At 41.1% G+C, this 20,914-nt stretch overlaps 2 protein-coding genes across 2 annotated transcripts in view; one reads left to right on the forward strand and one right to left on the reverse strand.

Moving 5' to 3' along the window:
• GABRB3 (gamma-aminobutyric acid type A receptor subunit beta3) overlaps positions 1 to 20,914 on the reverse strand; it is a 196,113-nt gene that overhangs the window by 174,024 nt on the left and 1,175 nt on the right. The window lies entirely within an intron of this gene.
• Positions 1 to 20,914, forward strand: part of GABRA5 (gamma-aminobutyric acid type A receptor subunit alpha5) — a 55,632-nt gene that overhangs the window by 26,222 nt on the left and 8,496 nt on the right. The window contains exons 6-7 of the mRNA XM_069006191.1: positions 1,656 to 1,738; positions 20,416 to 20,559. Of these exons, the coding sequence (XP_068862292.1) occupies positions 1,656 to 1,738; positions 20,416 to 20,559 (227 nt within the window). The remainder of the gene's footprint in view (positions 1 to 1,655; positions 1,739 to 20,415; positions 20,560 to 20,914) is intronic.

Consider the following 20,914-nt stretch of genomic DNA (forward strand, 5'->3'; position numbering starts at 1 on the left):
ATTTCTTTTTTCTTTTTATTTCTATGGCATATTATCTTTACATTTTCTATCACTGTGTGCAGTTTGCCTTTTTCTCTTCCTGTCTCCCATCTCATCCTCAGAATACGATATCCAGCCAATGATACTATTGCATTTTCTCTGCTTCTTTTGCCATTTTCAGCCACTGGTGCAGCTCCAGAATTTCTGTGTGTTAGCAGAATGGAGGCGTTTCCCCCAGTTTATTGTCTGTGTAGCTGTAGTGCCCTGGCAAAGCATCACTGTGTTGTATTGAACTGGACTGGCTGAACACTGTGCCATCTGTACAGAGACAGATTGTTACCCCTTACGATCCCTTTGGATAGAAGTTCTTGGGGCATTCTGGGTTGCTGATGGGAAGTGGTGACTATATATAGCTAGTATATATGGCTCCATGTTGCTGTAGTGATAGGAAAGTGTACTTTTGCATGCTGGTAGTAGGGTGTTGTGAATTTCTTTGGAGATTTTCACTCCCCAAGCAACAGTTTGGTTAGGAACCAGGCTGCCCTCCAGCAGAGCCCTGTGCCACCCCAGCACCAGGCAGTCTATAAAGCTTTGGATGTCTCTGGTCGGTTGCCTCTGAGGTGGAATAACAGCATAAAATAAGAAAGCCATAAAGATATTCATACTGTAAAATGAGATTTTCATCCTCAATATCCTAAGCAAACTATCTGTATTATGCAAATATCAAAATGGCATAAACAAAACAGATTCTCCTTGTGCTAGAAGCAAGTTTTGGCTCTCTTGAGATATTTGATATCAATATAACTGATATTGCACTGCTCAGAAATTTACCTCAGACTTCTTAGTCTTCAGCTTGATCTGTCAATCATGCAGAACATCCATGGGACACATCTGTATTTGCCTAATGGGCTTTTCCTTCCTTACCCTATGTCCAGTCTAGATGAAGTATTTCCACATAGTGGCTGGGGAGTCCAGGATAGAATTGCTTCCCTAGGCAGTATGCTGGGGAAGATGACCCTGTTGTTTTTGCCTGACAAGATGCCCAGGTAGTTAACAGACTGTTGAACTGAAATGGACTACCCCAATACCCTGTGATTTCCACAGAAGTTAACTGTAGTGCTATATAAAGTGGTGCATATATGTCCTTGATTATATATCTTTATATATAGCTATAATTAGTTATATTATACTTTATATATATATATATATACACTTTTATTTATAAATATCTATTTTATGGATTTAAATAGTTACATCTACATATAAAGTCAGTGATTCTTTATGTCTGTAACAGTGCTATACCCAGGAGTCAAATTCCTAGCCCAGTTGTAGTATGTCATGAGAGCAGGTAAGTATAAGGTACACGGCAGAAGCTCCATCACAGGAGTTTCTTCATGTACTAATAAGAAAGAATGACCTTATGAAGACAGCCTACATAAATAAAATGATTTCATGTGTCCCAGGGTTACTAGGTAAGGCCTCAGGCATGCACACAGAGTGGTCCACCTGGCTTATCTCACATTCAGTTTAACAGGGGGGTGCTGTGATTTCAACAGGAGCAAGGAGCCGTCAGGAAAGGTGTGCTTGTGTCAGCATTCATGTATTGCAGTGAGGGGCCTAAAGGGAAAGCGCAGGGGGAAAAAAAAATGATGTGTTTTCTTTTTACTCCCCCACAGATTGACCATCTCTGCTGAATGTCCCATGCAGCTTGAAGATTTCCCCATGGATGCACATGCTTGCCCATTAAAATTTGGAAGCTGTAAGTTCTCTTCTGGAATAAGAACTAGAAAAATACTGTTTTCTGGCTTCTTATGTTCAGACATGTCTTGTACAGATCTTTCACCCTCCTCCCCAGTCCTCCCTTTTTCACACGGTTCTTTAGCATCCCCATTCTCCCCCCCCTTGCTTCTACCCTGCTGCTCCTTTCCCATAACTGCTTTATCTGGACCTACTGCTTTTCAACTCATGCCTGCATACTCCATGATAAACGGTGAGTTGATGGGTGATATGTCTTATATATCCACATCAAGCGTAACAGTCACTGTTAGATGGAATTCTAGATGCAGACAGCTAAATTGATAACTTGGTTTTACATTTGTAGTAAAACAGAGCTTTCAGTGGACTGATCAGATTGATGTGCAATTATTATGGTATTTAAATGAATCAGACTACAGTGCAATATCTGCATCACATATATTAAAAGAGATCTAGAATATTAAAAAAGTAAATATCTTTCCATTTGGCTTTAATAAATCCAGTCCTGTATCCTGGTACATGATATTTCATACACATGTATTTGTATATATGCACACATTATTCTAAACTGTATGCTGAATGATGATTTTGCCTCAATTCCAAGCCTCTAATCCACCACACTGCTGCCTTGCCAGAAGCTTACTTTAAAAATAACCCCAGGGAATCAGATGGTTATATTTAAAAACAAAGCTCTTAATTAAACTACAAATGAGGCTACTACAGTAGATTTTCTTTTCTTTGGTAATCAAATCAGAGTTTCCAGGTGCAATCATTGTCTCTGAAGACTTTTGGTAATTACCAGGCAAGGCATTTTGCTAGCCCCTGAAGCCACCTAACTTCAACATTTTGCAATGTTTTTCAGCTGTATCAATTTAGAGTCACTAATCCTAGCAAGATTAAGATTTGCCTTTATCGTCTGTATCTGCCCTGATTTAATACTGACTATACATTGTCTTCTAGTGATCGTACTAAGAAGTAAAAACACTGTTTACAGTAACTATTACCACATTACCAAATTTATGATGAATTTATTTCCTTTCCCTCTTCCAATCCAGATAGATTCTGTTTCATCCAAATAGCCACCAGTATTTTACAAGATCACTGCAGGTTCAGGTGTGTTCATTGACTTCAGCAGCATTAATTTACAGCAAAGCCAGTATAAATCTGAACATCTGTACACCTTTACACTCCACTTAAAGAAATGTGTATGCAAATCACCCATTTAATTCCAACCTTGAAAATGGAAAAACATCTCTCAGAAAACTGTAATTGTTTATATACAGGGAAAGAATTAATATATACTAATATAGAATTTTATATATAAATAATTAAAGAAATATTAAATAATTAATATACTAATATATATTAATATATATGGAAAGAATTAATAAGATAAAGAAAAAGAAAAAGAATTTATCCTTCCTGGAATTACATATCCTTTATCAATAGATGAAGTTACATCTGTTGATCTCTAGTCTAGACTACAAAACTGTTCCATAGTTCTATGAAATCTTGCAAAATATGTAATATAATACTAAAAGATACATATTTAAATGAAGAGCCTGATGCAGCAGAGATCTGAAGCTCAACCCTAAAGTTAAATGGATGTTTCCATGTATTAGTAGATTAGATGCAGAAAAGTACAGGTTCTAACTCTCCACCTAGTATGACAAAAAAAAAAAAAAAGGCATCCCAATCAAACATGTGAAAAAAAAAAAAAAAGGCATCCCAATCAAACATGTGAGTGCATGAGGTAACATTACAAGCTACAAATGCTTAGAAGGAGTGCCCAGTAATCTGTCTGAATATAATTACATGTCCTGCTAGTGCCAAATGTGTTACATGTTAATCACCTCTTACCACACAGGTAACTGTAATCTGTCTCAAAGCCAGCGCTAAGGGCTTACATTTTAGGCCTGTGAGGGGTGAATAGAGTTTTAGTTTATGCTCCTTGCCATTCTCAGAATAAAATCTGAGAATACTTTTACAAGGTATTACAAGTCACCTTGAAGTTCTTTCACAATGTGTAGACATGGAACCATTTGGTCCATGCTAGCCACACCATTGGCCTCTGCAAAAAGTAAATATATAGGGACAGGCTATAGAGAATCTTTCAGCCTTGGGAATATCTGTATTACTGATCTTACAGCTCCCTAGTAATTTATTGGGATTTAATATGCATATTTTTGTACAAGTAGCAGCCAGCAAATCAGGGTTTATTGAATTAGTCCAGGTATATTTTACGAGGGCACAATATTTATTCCCTATTTACAGCAGTAGGGGTTTGCATTGAGTCATCTCCAGGCTTGCAGCAAGACAAAGCCTACAGGGGAATATGATGCATAAGCACATACTCTTTCTGCTTTAGCTTTCCTCACTGTCTTTCCCCAAAGGGTTTCGTTTTTAACGGTCTTCTTTCCAAAAAGGTTTTTTTTGAAAAGCCTCAAGGAATAGCATCAAAGTAAATGTTAAACACATTATCAGTGGACCTGGGAGGGTGGACAAGAAACTGGTGCTAACCAGTCTGAGGGTGAAGAGAGCAGGGCAGCAAAACGAAAGAGCTGGCTCACGGCAGAAAAGATGCAGCAGAAAGGATGCTGAGAAGTGATCAGTGTTGCAGCAGAGGCAGGAGCAGGTTATTAATTTTCTAGCTGCATGAGTGTTCACTAGGTTTGCTATAATTCATCAAGCAAGAGGCAAAAAGTGCCTGATGTTTCCTTCATTATTAAAGAGAAGAAGAATTAATCTTGCTCACGGAAATAAAGGTAAATGTTGAATTCTTACGTCCCATTTGACTGGTTTCTTGCTACATTAGAATTGTGGGAGATTTTATGGGCTAGGAAGCATTATATGTAGCAACAGAATATTTTGTAGAAATAATTAAAAGCCTGGTCAAATACACAAAATGGGATATAAAGTTACCTGTGCATGCCAGCAGCCTAGATACCTGCTGGGCAGTTCAAATGTCCACTACAGAGGTGGTATTTTTTAACACTCTATGGCACGTCATGAAAAGGACAGAAGTTCGGGGACAGCGCCTAATGAACTGAACAAAGCAGGTTTTAGTTGTCCTTCTCTTAAGTACCGCTCCCCACTGCTCCAAGATGGCAAGATCAGGTGGGTCTTCTCCAGGAGGTACATGTATGCAGGTACTTTTCCTGTGGGATTGTATCCCTGCTAGGGGTCAGGACACCTGTAGAAATTATCCTGCAGAAGTCTCGTTTAGAGGGAACTGGGGATGATGCCTGAGCACAGGCTTGAGGGTCTCTGCAGCAGGCTCTGCTCCCTTTGAATCCAGGGTGCTTGATGAGGGTGGCTGTGACAGTCTGTTCATTACCTCATGGTAGCATGGGAAGGGTGCTGTTCTATTCAATGGCCAAATTTAAAATAGCTTTCCATTGCAATTCTAGTGCTGATCTGTACTCTAAATAACTCTATTGGTCAAACAGGATGTGATGAAAATTCCTGATGCCAGAAGCAGTTTCACTAGGAGCAAGCACTTAAACCAAGAAATTACCCCCAGCCTATTTCTGGTCTGAGGAGGAAGAATTAGATAAAATAGCAAGGACTTTAAAGCTTCCTAGCTTTAATGTTTCACCTCTTCCACTGACGGTCCCTAAGAATACGTTAATAATTTAGCACAGTTTCCAAATGCCCATGTGTCACCAGGTAGGTAAGCATCATCATCTCTAGGGCAGCTGAAACAGAGAAGTTAATTGACTTTCCCTAAGGTCATGCAGAAAATCAGTGTCAGAAAAAGGATCAGACTCAACTTCTTTGGTTGGAGAGGCAGATGTCTAATCCACTAGACCATGAAGGCCTCTGCCCAGGCAACTGACTTAACTCCTAAATCTCATTTTACTGTGTTAATTATATCAGTGTTACCTAGCTCATGGAGTTGCCCTGAGGATGAATTAGTTAATTGCTGTTAACTGGCACTTTGACAATGTCAAATACTGTAAGGTCGAGTCTATTTATGACAGCTGTCTCTTGAAGACACAGTACCTGAGTACGTGGAGTTACCAGATCTTGTATTGTGGAATGGATAAAACATGAAGCAGCTGCCCACTAGTCACTCAGCAGCAAAAAAACCACCCCATACTATTTTTAGAGTAAGTAGAGAGTTTAATGAATATTCTGAAAATAATGAGATCCCCAAGCACATGAGCACAGGAAAAAGAGGTCTTGTGTTTATTCCTGATGAATTTTAAATCAGCCACGAAGATGGCAAAGGGTGATCACTGTTGATCAACCAGCGAGCTTGCCAGCTGTTGGTAAGGAAACAATCTGTAGTGTCTGGAGACAGTAGCTAACATAGCTTATGTACATCTTCCTTTTTACACCTCAAACTAAGTCACATTATGACTTTTGATGAAGGAAGGTGCACAGGCTATTTCTGTAGCAGGAGATACGCTCAAATTATTTTCCTCTAATAAGCATGGTGAAGTCACAGTAATGAGGAGACAGTAACTTCACCAATATCCCAGGATTTTATTGCAACACTGAACATTAAGGCACTCACTGTTCACAAGCTATCCATTCACTTGTAGCCACTGAGAAATTTCTGCAAAAAAAGTTATTTTAAGAAAATTGCCCTGATATTTCCTTACAATGCAGGGAAGGCACTGAGGTGAATGCTCCTAAAGGGTTTTTCTTGATTTTGTACTTTTCCCCATTAGCACCTGCAACAGCTGCAGGAAAACTGCAAGTATGGAGGGAGAACTTGAAAACAGTGTCCTTCTAAACAGGCTTTAATTCTGGGTTAGTAAAATGTGATAAAGAATGTATTTGGCCTCTCAAAACCTGTGTGTAAAAGTCTTGTATATGATTATAATTAAATGAATAATAAATAAAGAGAAATGTTAATTTTAAGAGACTTTGTAAAGTGGAAATGGCTCTTACAAAGCTTTTCATAGGTTGCTCTCAGGGACAGCTGGAACTGCAGTCTCATATATAGAGGCAGAGCTTTTCTGTTACTTGTCCCTACAGCCAGACGGAAGAGGCTCCTTGAATCTGTTCCTGAGAGCAGAGACAGTCAGCATAGCTTGTTGACTCTGCTGGAATGTGTTAGTGCCTTCCTTTTGAAAGGACACGTAGAGAGAGCCAGGGAGGTCCGCTGTGAAATGCTGAGCAGCCAAGTTCAAGACTTAAGTTTTGATTTTACAGTTTAAGGCAGAAGTCAGCTAATACGGAATGGATAGGTTTGGTGGTGTTCTGCTCACTAAGGTAATATCTCCTCTTACCTTTTCCTAAGGTTTACCACTGCTTCCTTAGACAGCTCCATTGCAGTGGATGTTGAATGACTAAAATCATGTGAAGTTAGGTGAATACTAATACTAAATACTTTTAAGACATTTGATGTATTTTTCATCTCTCTCCTTCAACCCTATATGAACCCCAGCTACCAACCACCTCTTTAGTTGGCATACTTTTCCCCTAATTTTTAGCTGTTTAGAAGCTAGATCTCCAGACACAATGAAAGACATGCTTGTGACAGCATCAAAAAAGCAATCTAGAAAACTGTCTTGGACCATTGCTGTAGTTCTACTTAAGTATAGCTAGCTATTAAAGCACAGGCATCTAGCCTGAACTAATTTTCTGTACAACCCTTAGAATGAATGGAGGGGGTGGAGACCACCTAATAGTATTGCTGTTATTTGCCTCTGTTTTCCTTGGAATCATGGACAGATGACTTGTTGTGGGATCGTGTTGTTTAAAAAATTAAATCTTTTAGTGCAGAATGAGCACAGGGATTTGGCCAATATCAAAACTTGTATTGACAGCAAAGCTCTAGGGAACGGATGAGACTGATCTGTGACAATTTCAGATAGAAAAATATGGCCCAGTTAGTTGTCTAGAGTCCCTCTATGGCCACTGAAAGAAATACATACTTCTGCAGTGAGGTTCATTAGAATTACTTTTGATACCTGCCTAAGGATGAGATGAATCATATTTTAGAAGTTCTTATTTTTCTGCAGTGCTATCTCAGATGTAGGTAAGTGTATTATACCCCAGTCAGAGCAACTTAGAAATTCATTTTTCTCTGCATTACTAGCTCAGAAATACAAACCCATTCTTTGTTCTGAAGAAACAGTCACTGCTGTAGATTAGTTAAGTGTTGCATTATATTGGTGGTGAGCTTTTGTATCTCTCCTAGTCATTATTTTAGCTATTTCTGCTGGAAGTCCCATTTTTCAAAGGATCTCAATGAAACAGTCAGTAGGGCTCTTCAGTATAGAGAGGACTCTACTGTTTCTTCAAGCATCTTGTATGAACTGTGCGGTTTCTTCTGCATTGGGTACAGTGGATTATAACAACAGATACTTAAGCCTTCTCACAGGTGTTGCATCATAGCCTGTAGTCACTTCAGATATGCATGTATAGCAATATAGCTTCTTTAGTCCAGCATTTTGGGCAGTTAGTGCTGCCAGTACCTTCGTCCTTGCATTGAGGCCCACAATCAGGTTGGAGCAATGCAGCCAAGAACACTCAAAGGGCAGGAAATTCATCAGCAGTGGTGCATAAAAGAAGATACTGTAATATTCAAGCATTCCAGAGATCTAAGAAGATTTCTTAACAGGAATCTATATAGAAATTAAAACACAGGTTTCTGGGCCTGGACCATGTGGTGGGTTTCTGCAGCAGCTGTTGTTATCGGACCCCAGAACAGTCTGCATCAGAACTTGCAAATGAGTATGACCATAACTTATCACTTGTCGGGTAGGTTTGCCATAGAAGTCTACCTTTTAGTTTAACAGAAGGGAAAAAGGCTCCCTGAAATGATCAGATCAGTTTTTCTTCACCCATTACAGTGACACACATCCAGGACTTCCTAGAAAGGGCTGAAGAAACTGTTGGTATATCCTTCAAGCACTTGCAGTCACTGTCACTAATTTTTCAAAGACTTTGTCATATATACATGGTTACTGTATGTCTGCACTGAGATAATTTTTAAAATACATTAAAACGGCAGCCCAGCCCCCTGGCTGTGTGATGGCTTTCCCATGGAACAGTGCCCAGCTCTGGGTCAATCACTGCCTACTTCTGGTCACCCACTGCTTAGAAGCCAGTGAGTTTTTCCCTCTTAGCTTCATAACAGAGGGAAAAAGGGAGGTCAGAAAGAACAAAAGCTGTTGTCTTCCCCATCTCTCTTGCAGCCAGCGCTGAGCCGAGGCTGCAAAATCTGCTGACGTGCAGCGGCCAAGGGCTTGGGTCCCTCCCAGCCCAGAGCAGTCTCCACGCAGGTAGGATCACCCTTAATGAAGCCCCTTTTTTTGGATAGGTAAGGAGTGCTTCCTGGGGGTGCCAGCAGCAGCTTTTGGAGCAGCTGCAAAGAGTCCCTTAAGCAGCCAGCACCGAAAGCCTGCACTCCACCTGCCCTGGGAGCAGCCTCCTCATCATGAGGTGACTCACATACTCATTTTTTGGGGAAGAAAAATTTGACTGGTGGTGGTTTTGAGCTCAAGGAAACAAAAGTTCAGGCAGGGGTAGGAGTTGGTGCAGAGATACTCAGCAGTGGTGTTTTTATCTCACGTGAAAGCGGTCTAGACAGGATTGTGGTGGAGCCGCATGGAGATCCGGGGTGCTTTGCTGATGGTACAAGCATCAGCACGTTTCCCACTCTGGAGATTACAGCCTAAATTTAAAGGCTTCACAACTGCCTGATTACAGGGGATCAATTTGAGTTGTCAGCAATAGAAAACAACATGCAGAGACTGCTTAATATGCTTCAGCTTTCAAATGGCCTTTGGGTGCAAACCTGCAAAGACATTGCTGGTCTCATAATGCCCCAAAAGGCAGCGCCAGGCTTACAGTTGCCAGCCATGGATCATGGGTCTATACCACTGGCAAATGGGATATTATTTGTAAATGTGACAAATGGGTAGTTACTGCTCCACTGCTTTACAAGCCAGGTTTTTAATGTCTCTTATTTTCTAAGGTGGCTGTTTCCATGGCTTGTAAGCATTTCATAAACATTTCTGAACTCATTCTCATGATCCCCATGTGAGGTTGGTAGGTCTCTGCCGCCTGCATTTTGCAGGTGGGCATAAAGGAAGCAAAGAGCAATTACAGTCTCTTCTGAGCAAAGACAGAGTGGTTCATTACTTGCTTTTATTGCCTCTGTCGTTACGGGTCCCTAGGTTCAATTAGAGCTTCCCAGTGCTACTGCAGTACATTAATGACAAAATTACTTGCCTACGGTTTTTGGGGGAGGAAAAAATCTACAAGACACTGCTCAAACTTGGATTTCAGTTTCTAGTCTGGCAGCTCCTTTATGACACTTCAGTCTCTGGTGGGCCAGGAAGTCCTCTACCTAAATTGCTGGATCCCACATTAGCCTACTCTCCTGCACAGAGAGCCAGGCTAGTCCAAGCTGTCATCTAGTGCTGCTGCAGTCCCAGTAAGCTTCTTCAAAGGAAACAGTTGTTTCATGTTGTCCCCCATGAAGAAAGGAGAAGCAAAGAGGACTGGGAAGAAGGAAAGCCTAATAAGCCTTCCGTTTTTTCCCCCTTCCCCATCATTGCCACTGGAAATCTCCTTATGGCAAGCCTGTGCTAGCAGCCAGCCATTTTGCTGAAAACATCCCAGAGCTAAATATGTCAGCAAACCTGGGATTCCTCCCTCCTACATTTTTATTTTTGTAGGATAAATATATACAGCTGAGCTGATTGCTCTCACCATCTTAGGGGAGAGGAATAGATATTTTTAGGCTCAGGTTAATCACCCCCTAAAATAGGTCAGTTGATGGCTATAAATAAGATGTTTTATTTGTGTACAGAGAAAATGAGATTGTGAGCACCTTTGGATCTGGGTCTCCAGAGGGGCTAGGAGGTGACAGTTCCCAAAGAGAGGATGTGTGCCTGGGTACTCTAGCAGAGAGCAGGCAGAATGGCAGTGCCTCTGGTCAGCAACAGCTCGCCTGAGAGAGGCTCCTCGTATCCATCACTGAGGTTGGGGAGATTTTATCCCCTTCTGTGAAATACAGGGCTGTACTGTGCCCCACAACAGAGGTCTGTAATCCATCTTCTGAGGTTTAGATGACTGCACCTTTGGCATAGGGAATAAGTTCTTGTGATTGCAATTTCAAGGCAGTATTAAAGTGTTTGAATAAAAACATTTCAGCCTAGGTATCTCCACATACCTATTGATTACACATTCACACAGTGTTACTAATGTAGCAGTACTTCTGAGATTTGTAAATGTCTTCATTAAGGGATAGGATTCAGAAACAGAGGTATATATTTAGCTCTGTGGGTAGTTCCAATCACTCTCAGCTGGTTTCAGGCCATACAAATTTACAAGTGAGGGTGCTTTGAATGGTAAGCTCAGCAGATACATTAACTACGATAGCTGAGTCCCTGATGCCACTTAAGTGGATGAGAAGAATGTCTGTAGATTACAGTGAGGTAACAGTTTCATTCTATGATGTTACATGTGGCCAAAAATACCATGTTTGTGAAGGCACCCTCCACAAAAAGATCAATTGGAGTATTTTCTAAATTTCACTTTGCATTTCTCAAACTCCAGTGACACTCCTATGGAGCTGGTTGTGTTAACTTTGCTGATACTAAATGGCACCTTCCAAAATGAGGGGACCACTGCAATCAAGATTAAGCAAAGGTGCTTAATCTTTGTAAAGGTACTATGGAAAGTGAGTAATGGTATCAGCCACACTTTGGAGGATACTTTTGTTTGCCTTACAAAAAGTAAATTAAATGTCTTAACATCATCCTCATAACCATGCTGTTTTTCCTAATGAAGCAGTTAATATACGTGCTGAATATTGTGATGGTAAATTCAAAGTTCATTAAATGTTAGTACAGCACTCAAATTGGCTGGCTGGTTTGGAATTACCACATGCCTGGCCTAGAAAGACCAACATAAGGTCAGAAACGTTCCTAGGATATTTAGCATTTAAAATATCATCTCAGCACATCCTACTGTTCTGTTGCTCTAGTCCTCTTACAGGGAATATTTATACCAGTCAGTAAAGGGGGAAAAAAAGCATCAGAGGCTGGCACACCAGATTTTTGACAAGTTCCATATGAAACGCAATTGTGTAGCCACCATTAAATTTCATGTAAAATCAGTTCTCAGGTTAGTTCTAGACTGAGACAGCTGCCACTAAACCTGAAAATAAAGAAAGAGGTTGTATTACAACTACTGACCGCAGTGAGAGGAAGAAATGGGAAGAGGAAAAAGAAGGAAGGCATAATGCTCCCTTACAAGAACTCTCAGATGGAAGTAGGAACCCTGGGCGGGTGACCTGATGTGCTGGTACCTCGGAGCACTGGATGAGTAACAGCACACCCTGTTTAGACACCTCTTCCAGTCAGCTCAATGGCAGGCATCCCACAACATGAGTGGCAGAGTTTAGTTGTCTACACCTACACATCTGCTTGCTGTTTGGCATACTCCAGGCTGCACCATGGAAAAACATTTTCTTCACTGCTTTTTTTTTTTTTTTTTTCTTCTGAGTGGAGCCTTGAGAACCTGCAGTCCCAAAACACACGGTTCAATTCAGTGTGCCATGCCTGGTTTTTAATGCTTATGTGTCAGATTTCACAGCAAGTAGTCACTCCCAGTTGCAATCCCAATGCTTGGGAAATAAATGCATCCCTCTTATTGCTCCCCCATGGTATGGGTGAGCATGATGGGGCAGGAAAGAGCTACTGTCACTGGTTATCATTCTTAGGAGACATTCTGTGTTACTCTGCACAGCTCCTAGCTCAGGGCTCTTCTTAAATGCTGCAATAGCATCCTGTGCTGTGCCTGACTGAATTATTAGGACAACACTGTTCATTAGTATTTGTGTTACATCCATCATCAGTATGACTGTGATTTAGTGTACCAACTTGCAAACAGTCAATTTATTGTATTAAAGCAGTCAGCAGACTTGCCTATGCTAATCATGAATCCCACCTCCAAAATCACAGTTGCTTTCAGTTTGGGTTTTTTTTCCTTTGCTTTATATTTTTGACCTCAAAGTCAGGTCATATTTAGACTTTTCTTCCATTAACTGGAACTTCTAAAATTACGCAGGACCTTCCACCTGATTTCTTGCTTAGAAAAGCCAAAGAAAATGGCTTTTGCAAAACTGTGTGTCTCAAAATGAATTTGACAGACATCTTCAGTTCCATGTGTTTCACCACCTTGTGGGTACAGTCTGTGCTTCCATTTCATTTCCCAGCCACATTTCTATTCCCACCTTTTCCTGAGGTGACTTATAAATTATATTCTGAAACAGAATCATTTTGATCTAACTTTCGGCTTTATTTTTTTAGCAATGATCAGTAGAGTATATTAGTGTTGCTTAGTAATGAAGTCTCTTGAGACCTGTCTGGCACATTTTTCAGAACATCTTATACTATTCCCTGCAGAATGTGACAAGAAGATCGAATAAAACTGTATCAGGAAAACATATAAAATACTACTTAGGTTACAAAATATTATTTTTATTTTAAATCCAGGGAGGACAGAAATAAACATTTTAGTATGACTGGACTTTCTACTGCCTGTTTCACAGCCAGTGGTGTCCTATAATTTTTCATGAATATGCCCATGAGTTTCATCAGTTTTCATGAATAATTTCCTCCTTGGATGCCCTCTATTGTCACAGACAATGATACTGTGTCATTCCAAAAAAGTTTCATTCTTAGAATTTAACTTCTGCTCACATCTGGAGCCATTCTGAGTGCATGCCCAATCTGAGCTGCCCAGTGCAAGAAAAATATAGACTTAATGGAGAGAGTCTGATGCAGGGCCACAATGAAAGGCCACTGAAAGGCTGGAGCATCTCTACTATGAGGGGAGACTGAGATCTTGAACTGTTTGGCATGGAGAAGGGAAGGCTCAGAGGGTCCTAATCCATCTATATAAATAGCAGGGGTTAGGGACTGAGACATTAAGAAGAGGGGGCTGGGCACTGCTCAGCAGTACCCACTGGCAGAATAAGGGCCTTATTCTGCCAGTGGGCATTAAAAAACATCAAATTCCATCTGAACAGAGGAAAACATGCTTTTACTGTGGGAGTGGCTGAACACTGGAACAGGTTGGCTGGAGAGGTTGACAGTTGGCTAGAGATATTTGAAGATCGTGGTGATATTAAAAACCTGACTGGACATGGTGCTGGAAAAAATGCTTTTGGTGTCCCTGCTTCAGCAGGCTGTGGGACCAGATGACCACCAGAGGTATCCACCAGCCATTCTGTGACTCTGTGTTACATGAATTTATAGTCCCATGTATTCGTACACATTACACTTCTTGTCTGTGGTGTTTTTAAAATCATGCATGCTGTTTATCCATGCGCTGTAAACTCATGCCAGTTTAAATGATCAGTCTCAATTCTAATGATTTCAGGTCCCTAAAGTAATTTCCACGACCCTAAAATTCTCCCAAGAACAGCAGAATTCATCACACTATGGCAAACTCTTTATTTTAGGCTCTTAATCATTTAATATGTGAATATATTTCTCTTAGTATTTTAATTGCTATTTTACATTAAAATGTTATTTTTATAAAAAGCTATTTTCCCCAAGACCTAGACCATGCATATTTAGTACCATGTCTTGTTATTTTTATATTTAAAAGTACATTTTTGGTAGATTTTTTTTTCATTTGCTCTTCCTATAGAATAATCTCATTTGTACATCAAGTCATTCTTATAAAGTCATTTTAATGGGAAATTCCAATTATGGAGCTCAAATCTGGCCTGAGTCACATAGGCACAACTGTTGACAGATGCTTTGTAATGGGCTACAAAGTATTCATGCACAAGCCACAAGAAATCCAGCGTGACTGTTAGAATTCAAACTGGTACATGATGGTTTAGTAGCAGGGCTGTTTTGCTGCCTGCAGGAGTCTGAGAGGCTGTAAATCTGGATCACTAGTGAGTTATATAACAGCCTCTAAGTGAGTCAAATACATTAATGGTTAGATAAGATAGATATTTGTATGTGTATTCAGACTGTAATTAGAGTTTCTAAAAAAGCTGACAATTTATGCACATCTTCCCCAATCAACAGGCTTTGACAGGGATTAGCAATACTCCCAAGATTAGGCAGCCTGACAATCCTTGTGGCATGTACTAAAAGTCACAGTAATAAAGGCTTAGAATGTAACTGCACAATTGGAACGGATCAAATAGAAAGCAAACCAGAAGTCATCTTTCTACAGTATCTCTTTAAGTTAATTCAGCATCCAACTAGCATAGTTCTGAAAGGAAAGTTCCAGCCATGGCTTGTGGATGGCCTGTTTAATTGTGGAAAGTACCTCAAGCGTGCTGGATGGGCACCCGTACACGCTGCACAGGCTGTCTTAACATAACTACACAGGCACTGCTTTATGCTTCCCATGAGGTCTCTCAAAAGGTTTAGGGGGTGTTTTGGAGAGGGATTCTTTGCTTCTCAATTATTTTGTGCCCTGTAGTGCAGGAATGAAAACTTACTGGCAGATATGCGTGATGATATTTTTCAGGGGTTACAGCTTAAAAAAATCAGTCCTAGAAATATATCTGGGTCCCATAGACTCGAAGTTTGGGTTTATCCATCCACATTTAGATTTATTTGACTTAAGGTGACAAGAAACACTCTTCCCCACCACCACTTTTTTTGTTCCCTGGAGTTTCTTTCAGATATGGAGGAGAAAGAAAAGCGAGAAGGAGAGCATCTCTCAGTAGCCACAGCTGCCACCACTGCCCTGTGGGGGGGGGGCAGTGGCAGGAGAAAACTCCCTGCTTCTGAGTTGCTTTTTTGAATGGAAGGGAGGATTCTGCACTGCTCACACAGTTTTATTTGCAAATGAAAACAGGGCTGTCCTCAATGCCAAGGCAAATGTCCGGGATCCTCCAGGTCTTACCCACTAACTTCTGTGCTTTGCTAGACTTTTTCTTAATGTAATTCCTCTCTGGTTGTGGTCTCTCCCCTGCCCACTGTTCACTGGCATAATAAAGGCCGTTTCAGGATTTCCTTGCCAGACATACAGGAGCAGGACAAGTGTGGGAGAAGAGCAAGGCACATCTTTACTGTTTTTATATTGTGTGGTGTATGTTGGATGCTAGAATGTAGAAAAATAGATCTGCTCATCAATAAATGTATAAGAGAAGATATTATTTCTTTCATCATTCTGATAGGTGATAAGCTTGTAGCCATTATCAATTGTCCAGGAGAAATAAATGTCTGTTGTCATTTTCTCACATTTAATAACATTATACTTTGTAATTTTAGCTGTTCATCTCAACTGCTATCTTTTGTTTTATTTTTCAAAGAAGTGAGCTTAGAAGAGAAAGGATACTTTAATGAGGCTTCCTCCTTTCTTTGACAAGATAAAAAAATGATTGTAAAGAGCACAAGATTAATTATTTGGATTCATAAATCCAGAACAAATGCACTTGCTTAAAGTAGAATAAACACCAAGCAGTCTCACTTGGATTTGCAGTGGCTTTGAAGTTGAGTTTGCTTTTGCAAAACTACCAGCATCATTTTCTCAGTTTGCTATCCCAGACCTGCTGCTACCTTTTTCTATCACCCTTTGGGAGACATCCCCACCCTGTGTGTCATGTAAAGGAGGTGATATATTTCCATATTTCCTTTTATTGGTAAATGTTTCTCATATCTCTAGACAAGACCCGAAGTTCTTCAGTGCTCTGGCAAGCATGGCTAGTAGGCAATCTCCTGGCAGCTTCGCTTAAGTGAATGAGTGTTTTTACAAAATTTGGTATGACAGTGGATAATACCATCTCTCCATTAGTACTTCTACCCCAATAGCAGAATAACATCATTCTAGACTACACCCACAGTTTCAGCTTTCAATATGACTATGCCTAATTACACTGCAGGGGTCATCAGCCGCAGAGCTGGAGCTTCTGGTTGTCAAGTTCGGGATAACTGGAGTTGCAGGCTTCTGTGAAGAGATGGCACAAGGTTTGCAGTAGGAAGACAGCTACCTGTTAAAAGTACACAGGCTTATTCCTCTGGAGGTTTATCTAGATGACCAGAAAAGAGATGGTCAGCTCCCACACCAAAGTGCATGGGGTGGCTTTTTCCTGTCAGAACGTGATATGTAGTAAGGAAAGGAGGCACAAAGTAAAAAATCTTATAATAGAGCTTCTTAAAACACCATATTTTATTATATTTGCATGGAAGATAGATGAGGATCATATAATATATGTGATCCATCACAATAGAATATATCTAGACTGGGGTAAATTCATGTTATTCCTAAGGTGACAGACTTCTCCTGAGGAGATAAAATCACTGCAGGTTGCAATGGTTTGTGTTGGGCTCCACAGGAACACATCTGTTACCCTCTTGTGTCTTAACACCCTGGCTATAACCATCCTGCCCTTGCACAAGAATTTTTTTCAGGTGGGCTATTCTCCCTTCTCCCAGGGATACTCTACTCCTGGCCAAGCAGTGACACAGCTCTCTGTATTGTAGCCTCACAACAGATCCTGTGAGAAGGGACCTACAGCCAAGAGTCTTCCTCCCATGCAGGGACTGGCCTCATGCTGTGCTCTTGCCTGCCTGAGTGGTCTCTCTTCTCACCAGCTGACCTGGGATGGGCAGCTCCCTTCCCTGACATGGTTTCAAAAGAAAACAGCCTCGTGAAGTATTGCTTAGGTATACCTCTGAGATCTGGAGTTTTGGCAGCTTGTGGCCTCTATCTGAATTGCAGATATTTTACAAGAAGAGCTGCCAGACTTCTGCAGTGTAGGAGCCCCCAACCCTGTTCAAGTGCATGTGTTTTAGCACCCAGTTAAGGCTGCAATTCACAGCAGAGGTGCTGAATTATTTTTGGACACCCCTCCCCTCAGGCCAGGCAGAGCAGAGAACCAAAGCATCTGAATGCTCATTAAGCCTTACAGGCCTAAGTTCCTGTGTGATTGCAATTTGAGTGAATTTGGTTACAGTACTCTCATTGGGAAGCATCTAGTCAGGATGAATTAATGTGTGTCATCATCAGGAAACAAGGACAAACCCAATTATCCTTGTGTTTGGGATCGTTGCAGAGACAGGAAAGTTCTGAGTTGGGATACAGCTAGATCATCCCAGAAAAAAAAAAAAAAATCCAATGCTGTTATTTGGAGGGGTTTTTTTTGCATAGGAAGTAGCATAGGTAAAAATCAAATTCTCTGACATCCCAAATCTACCTAAACAAATCCCACATTCCCTGGGGATCTCAGCACATGAACAATATGTAGTAGAGAAGCATTTAAAAAAGGAGGGGTTTCTGTGTAATTTTTTAAAATGGACCTATCCCCTCCCACTTATCTGCTCCAGATCTGGCTTTGAAACTATTTACAGCACGTTGTGAACTTGTAGTCATCTCAGAGATAATGAAGTATCTCAGCTCGAAAGGGAAGGTGAAGTTCCATTACTTTTTGTGATGCAAATATTTTGAAATAGGGAAGACATTCCTTCTTAGCCTTTCAAAGCAGATCATGACATGTAATTACAGTAATTTTACTGCAGAGCTACAAATACAAGCATAAGAAAAGCATGTGGGCAGTCCTGCATGGCTAACAAAGGATGAAAAATTTGTAGATCCTCAGCTTCCAAACCCAGGACCAGCTACAGCCCTGGATACAGCAGCAACTGTCAGATACGTGACAAAAAAATTATTTCAAATTACCATTATCTTCCTAGTGACAGTAGTTAATTTTTTTTTTTTTTTTCTCAGAAGGTTATCCATTGTATAATTACCCAGTTAGGAAGTTCTGCCCTGTTCTCCATCTGAACCTGCCTGGAACCATCTTTAAGGCAACTTTTGTGATTAGTCCAAGAGATTCACCCTGGTTTCAGATTCCTGTATGCAAGTATCTATACTCAGAGCTTGAGCTACGTCTCAGCTTTTTGTCAGTGAGCTGAATAAGCTGAGCTGGTAAAGTGTCAAATCACGACTTACTTTCCAGTCCCTGGAGATGCTTGTAACCTTCTTTTGAACTCTCCCCCTCTCTGTCCTCATTATTTCTGTGTATTTTCTCAGATGTGGATGAATAGCCATACACAGTCAGAGCAAAGGTGTATCTAGCCCAGTGTCCTGCCTCCCATATATGACATAGTAACATTAATAACAGTGCAAAGAAGGTGCTGCTTTCTTCCCTGCTACCTGGTCTAGCATTCAAGTGAAGTTCATCATGCTACACGGGTGCTCTTAGCCTGAACTGAGATCACTTCCCATTTTCTGCTTGACATTCCTGGTTGTATGGATCCAGGGATCACCTTAGCATATTTCTTGCCCTTTCAGTGCCTCAGAAGCCCATGTTGACCCACTGCCTGTGACCCAATGCCTATGAATTTTGTATAAGTCCTCCATGGAGCTGTACCTTTCCAAGACAGTTCACTTGCTGTAGCAAACAAAACATGCAGTCCGATGGAGCGAGTACATATCCTTCAACCTAGCCTGCTGTCCTTGATTCTCAAGTCCTGATCTGGAAAGCCACCATATGTTGTCTCCTGAACTAGGATGTCAGGTTTTTTCCAGAAAGAAACATTCTGCACTCCCACCTTCCAAGTTAAAAAGTGCAGAAGGTGAGATACTAATATTTGACTTCACACCACTTCGAAGCCTACCTGCTTTTCACCTTCCATTTGGAGAGTAGTCCTTGCCTGCTTTCCAGAGATTTTAGTACAATGTACTCTAGCCTACTGTAACATGGTTGCAGGAATGTGACCTGAAAGCTTTCAATGATAGAGGAGTTCTAAAAAGTGTGAGAGCTACTTAAATAAAATATAATTAAATATCGAGTTGACTCCTGGGGTTTTTGAGACCATCTGCAGAGAAGGCTTAAAAACTAAACCCAGCATTGGCTGTCTGTAAAAGAAAACTGAGGTTGTGTTATAACACTGTCATCACTCTGGGTGTTAGGGCATTAAAGTTACAGCAGCATTATAGAGGAAGGAAGGAGTTGGCAGTACCGCGACTACATTTAATTCCTGGAACTTCTAAATGAACGTGAGAGAAATCACATACATATCTGCAGTTCTGCAGGTGTTTCCACAGCACCACCCATTTGCTCTGCTATGCACAAACACCTACCCTCTCCTTGCAGCTCCCTGCCCCATTCCTGCTCTCCTTCAGGCATTCTCACCCCTGCATACTGTGTCTGCTCTTCAGCATCACAGCCACAGGCAGACACATTCCAGCTTCCTTTATACACATGCAAGGCCTGTGCCCTCATCCACACATACATATTCCAGTCAGTGCATACACACCAGACTCTGCGCTTGCACATGGCATCACTTAGAATTTTATCCTGGAGACAGGACAAGACACAGAAGGTCCCTGTTGTCCTGGCATTCAAGGTGTCTGAGTCCTTTTGAGGGGGAACTTCAGCAAAATACCTTTTGCAGCTTGATGGGGTTTAGGAACCACTAGTGAGGTGAGTATAGGTCTGAGTTGCTCTTTCCCAAACTGAGTGGTTGTGATGGATTATATTTATACCTCCACTGTTCCAGCCTTTCACAAACCATCCCACACATCTCTTATATTGGAAGGCTTCAACCTAATATTTTTTGAGCTGGGCATACGGGACCATGATTATATAATCTTTATTTGTTTTTCTCCATTCACTCTCACTCCTCCATTCTTCTCTCTCCCTGTCATTATCATTTAAGGATCCACTAAAATATTACACAGTGGTTTTTATTCCTTACTGTCTTCTTTCCCCTTTGTTGGCAGATGCTTACCCCAATTCTGAAGTGATCTATGTGTGGACTAATAGCACCACAACATCTGTGGTAGTGGCCGAAGATGGCTCACGACTTAACCAGTACCACCTGATGGGACAAACTGTGGGAACGGAAAACATCAGTACCAGTACAGGTAGGGGGAATATTCCCATCCCACGATTGCTGATAGCTGGAGCAGGAGGGGAGATTCACAGGCTCTGATTATTTTGCAATAAGGCTAGGGAAGCATCTGTGGGATGCGGAGTGCTAGGGAGATCCTGTGCAGGTTCACGGCCACTTAGTAGAGGCATTTAAACACTGTGAGAGGGTTATGTGCTGGCTATAAGGTACATCGCACGACTGTGGCTGAAGATACATCCAAGTTCCTGCTATTTACAGGAGTGCCAGAGAAGCTGCACGCAGTTTCTTGGCGATCGCCCTTGCTGAGGCTGCCAGCGCTATTGCTGGCTTATTTCCCCGTGGGAGGAACCACGCTGGGAGGCAAACAC

Source organism: Aphelocoma coerulescens, chromosome 1, assembly GCF_041296385.1.
Source record: "Aphelocoma coerulescens isolate FSJ_1873_10779 chromosome 1, UR_Acoe_1.0, whole genome shotgun sequence".
Taxonomy (NCBI): domain Eukaryota; kingdom Metazoa; phylum Chordata; class Aves; order Passeriformes; family Corvidae; genus Aphelocoma; species Aphelocoma coerulescens.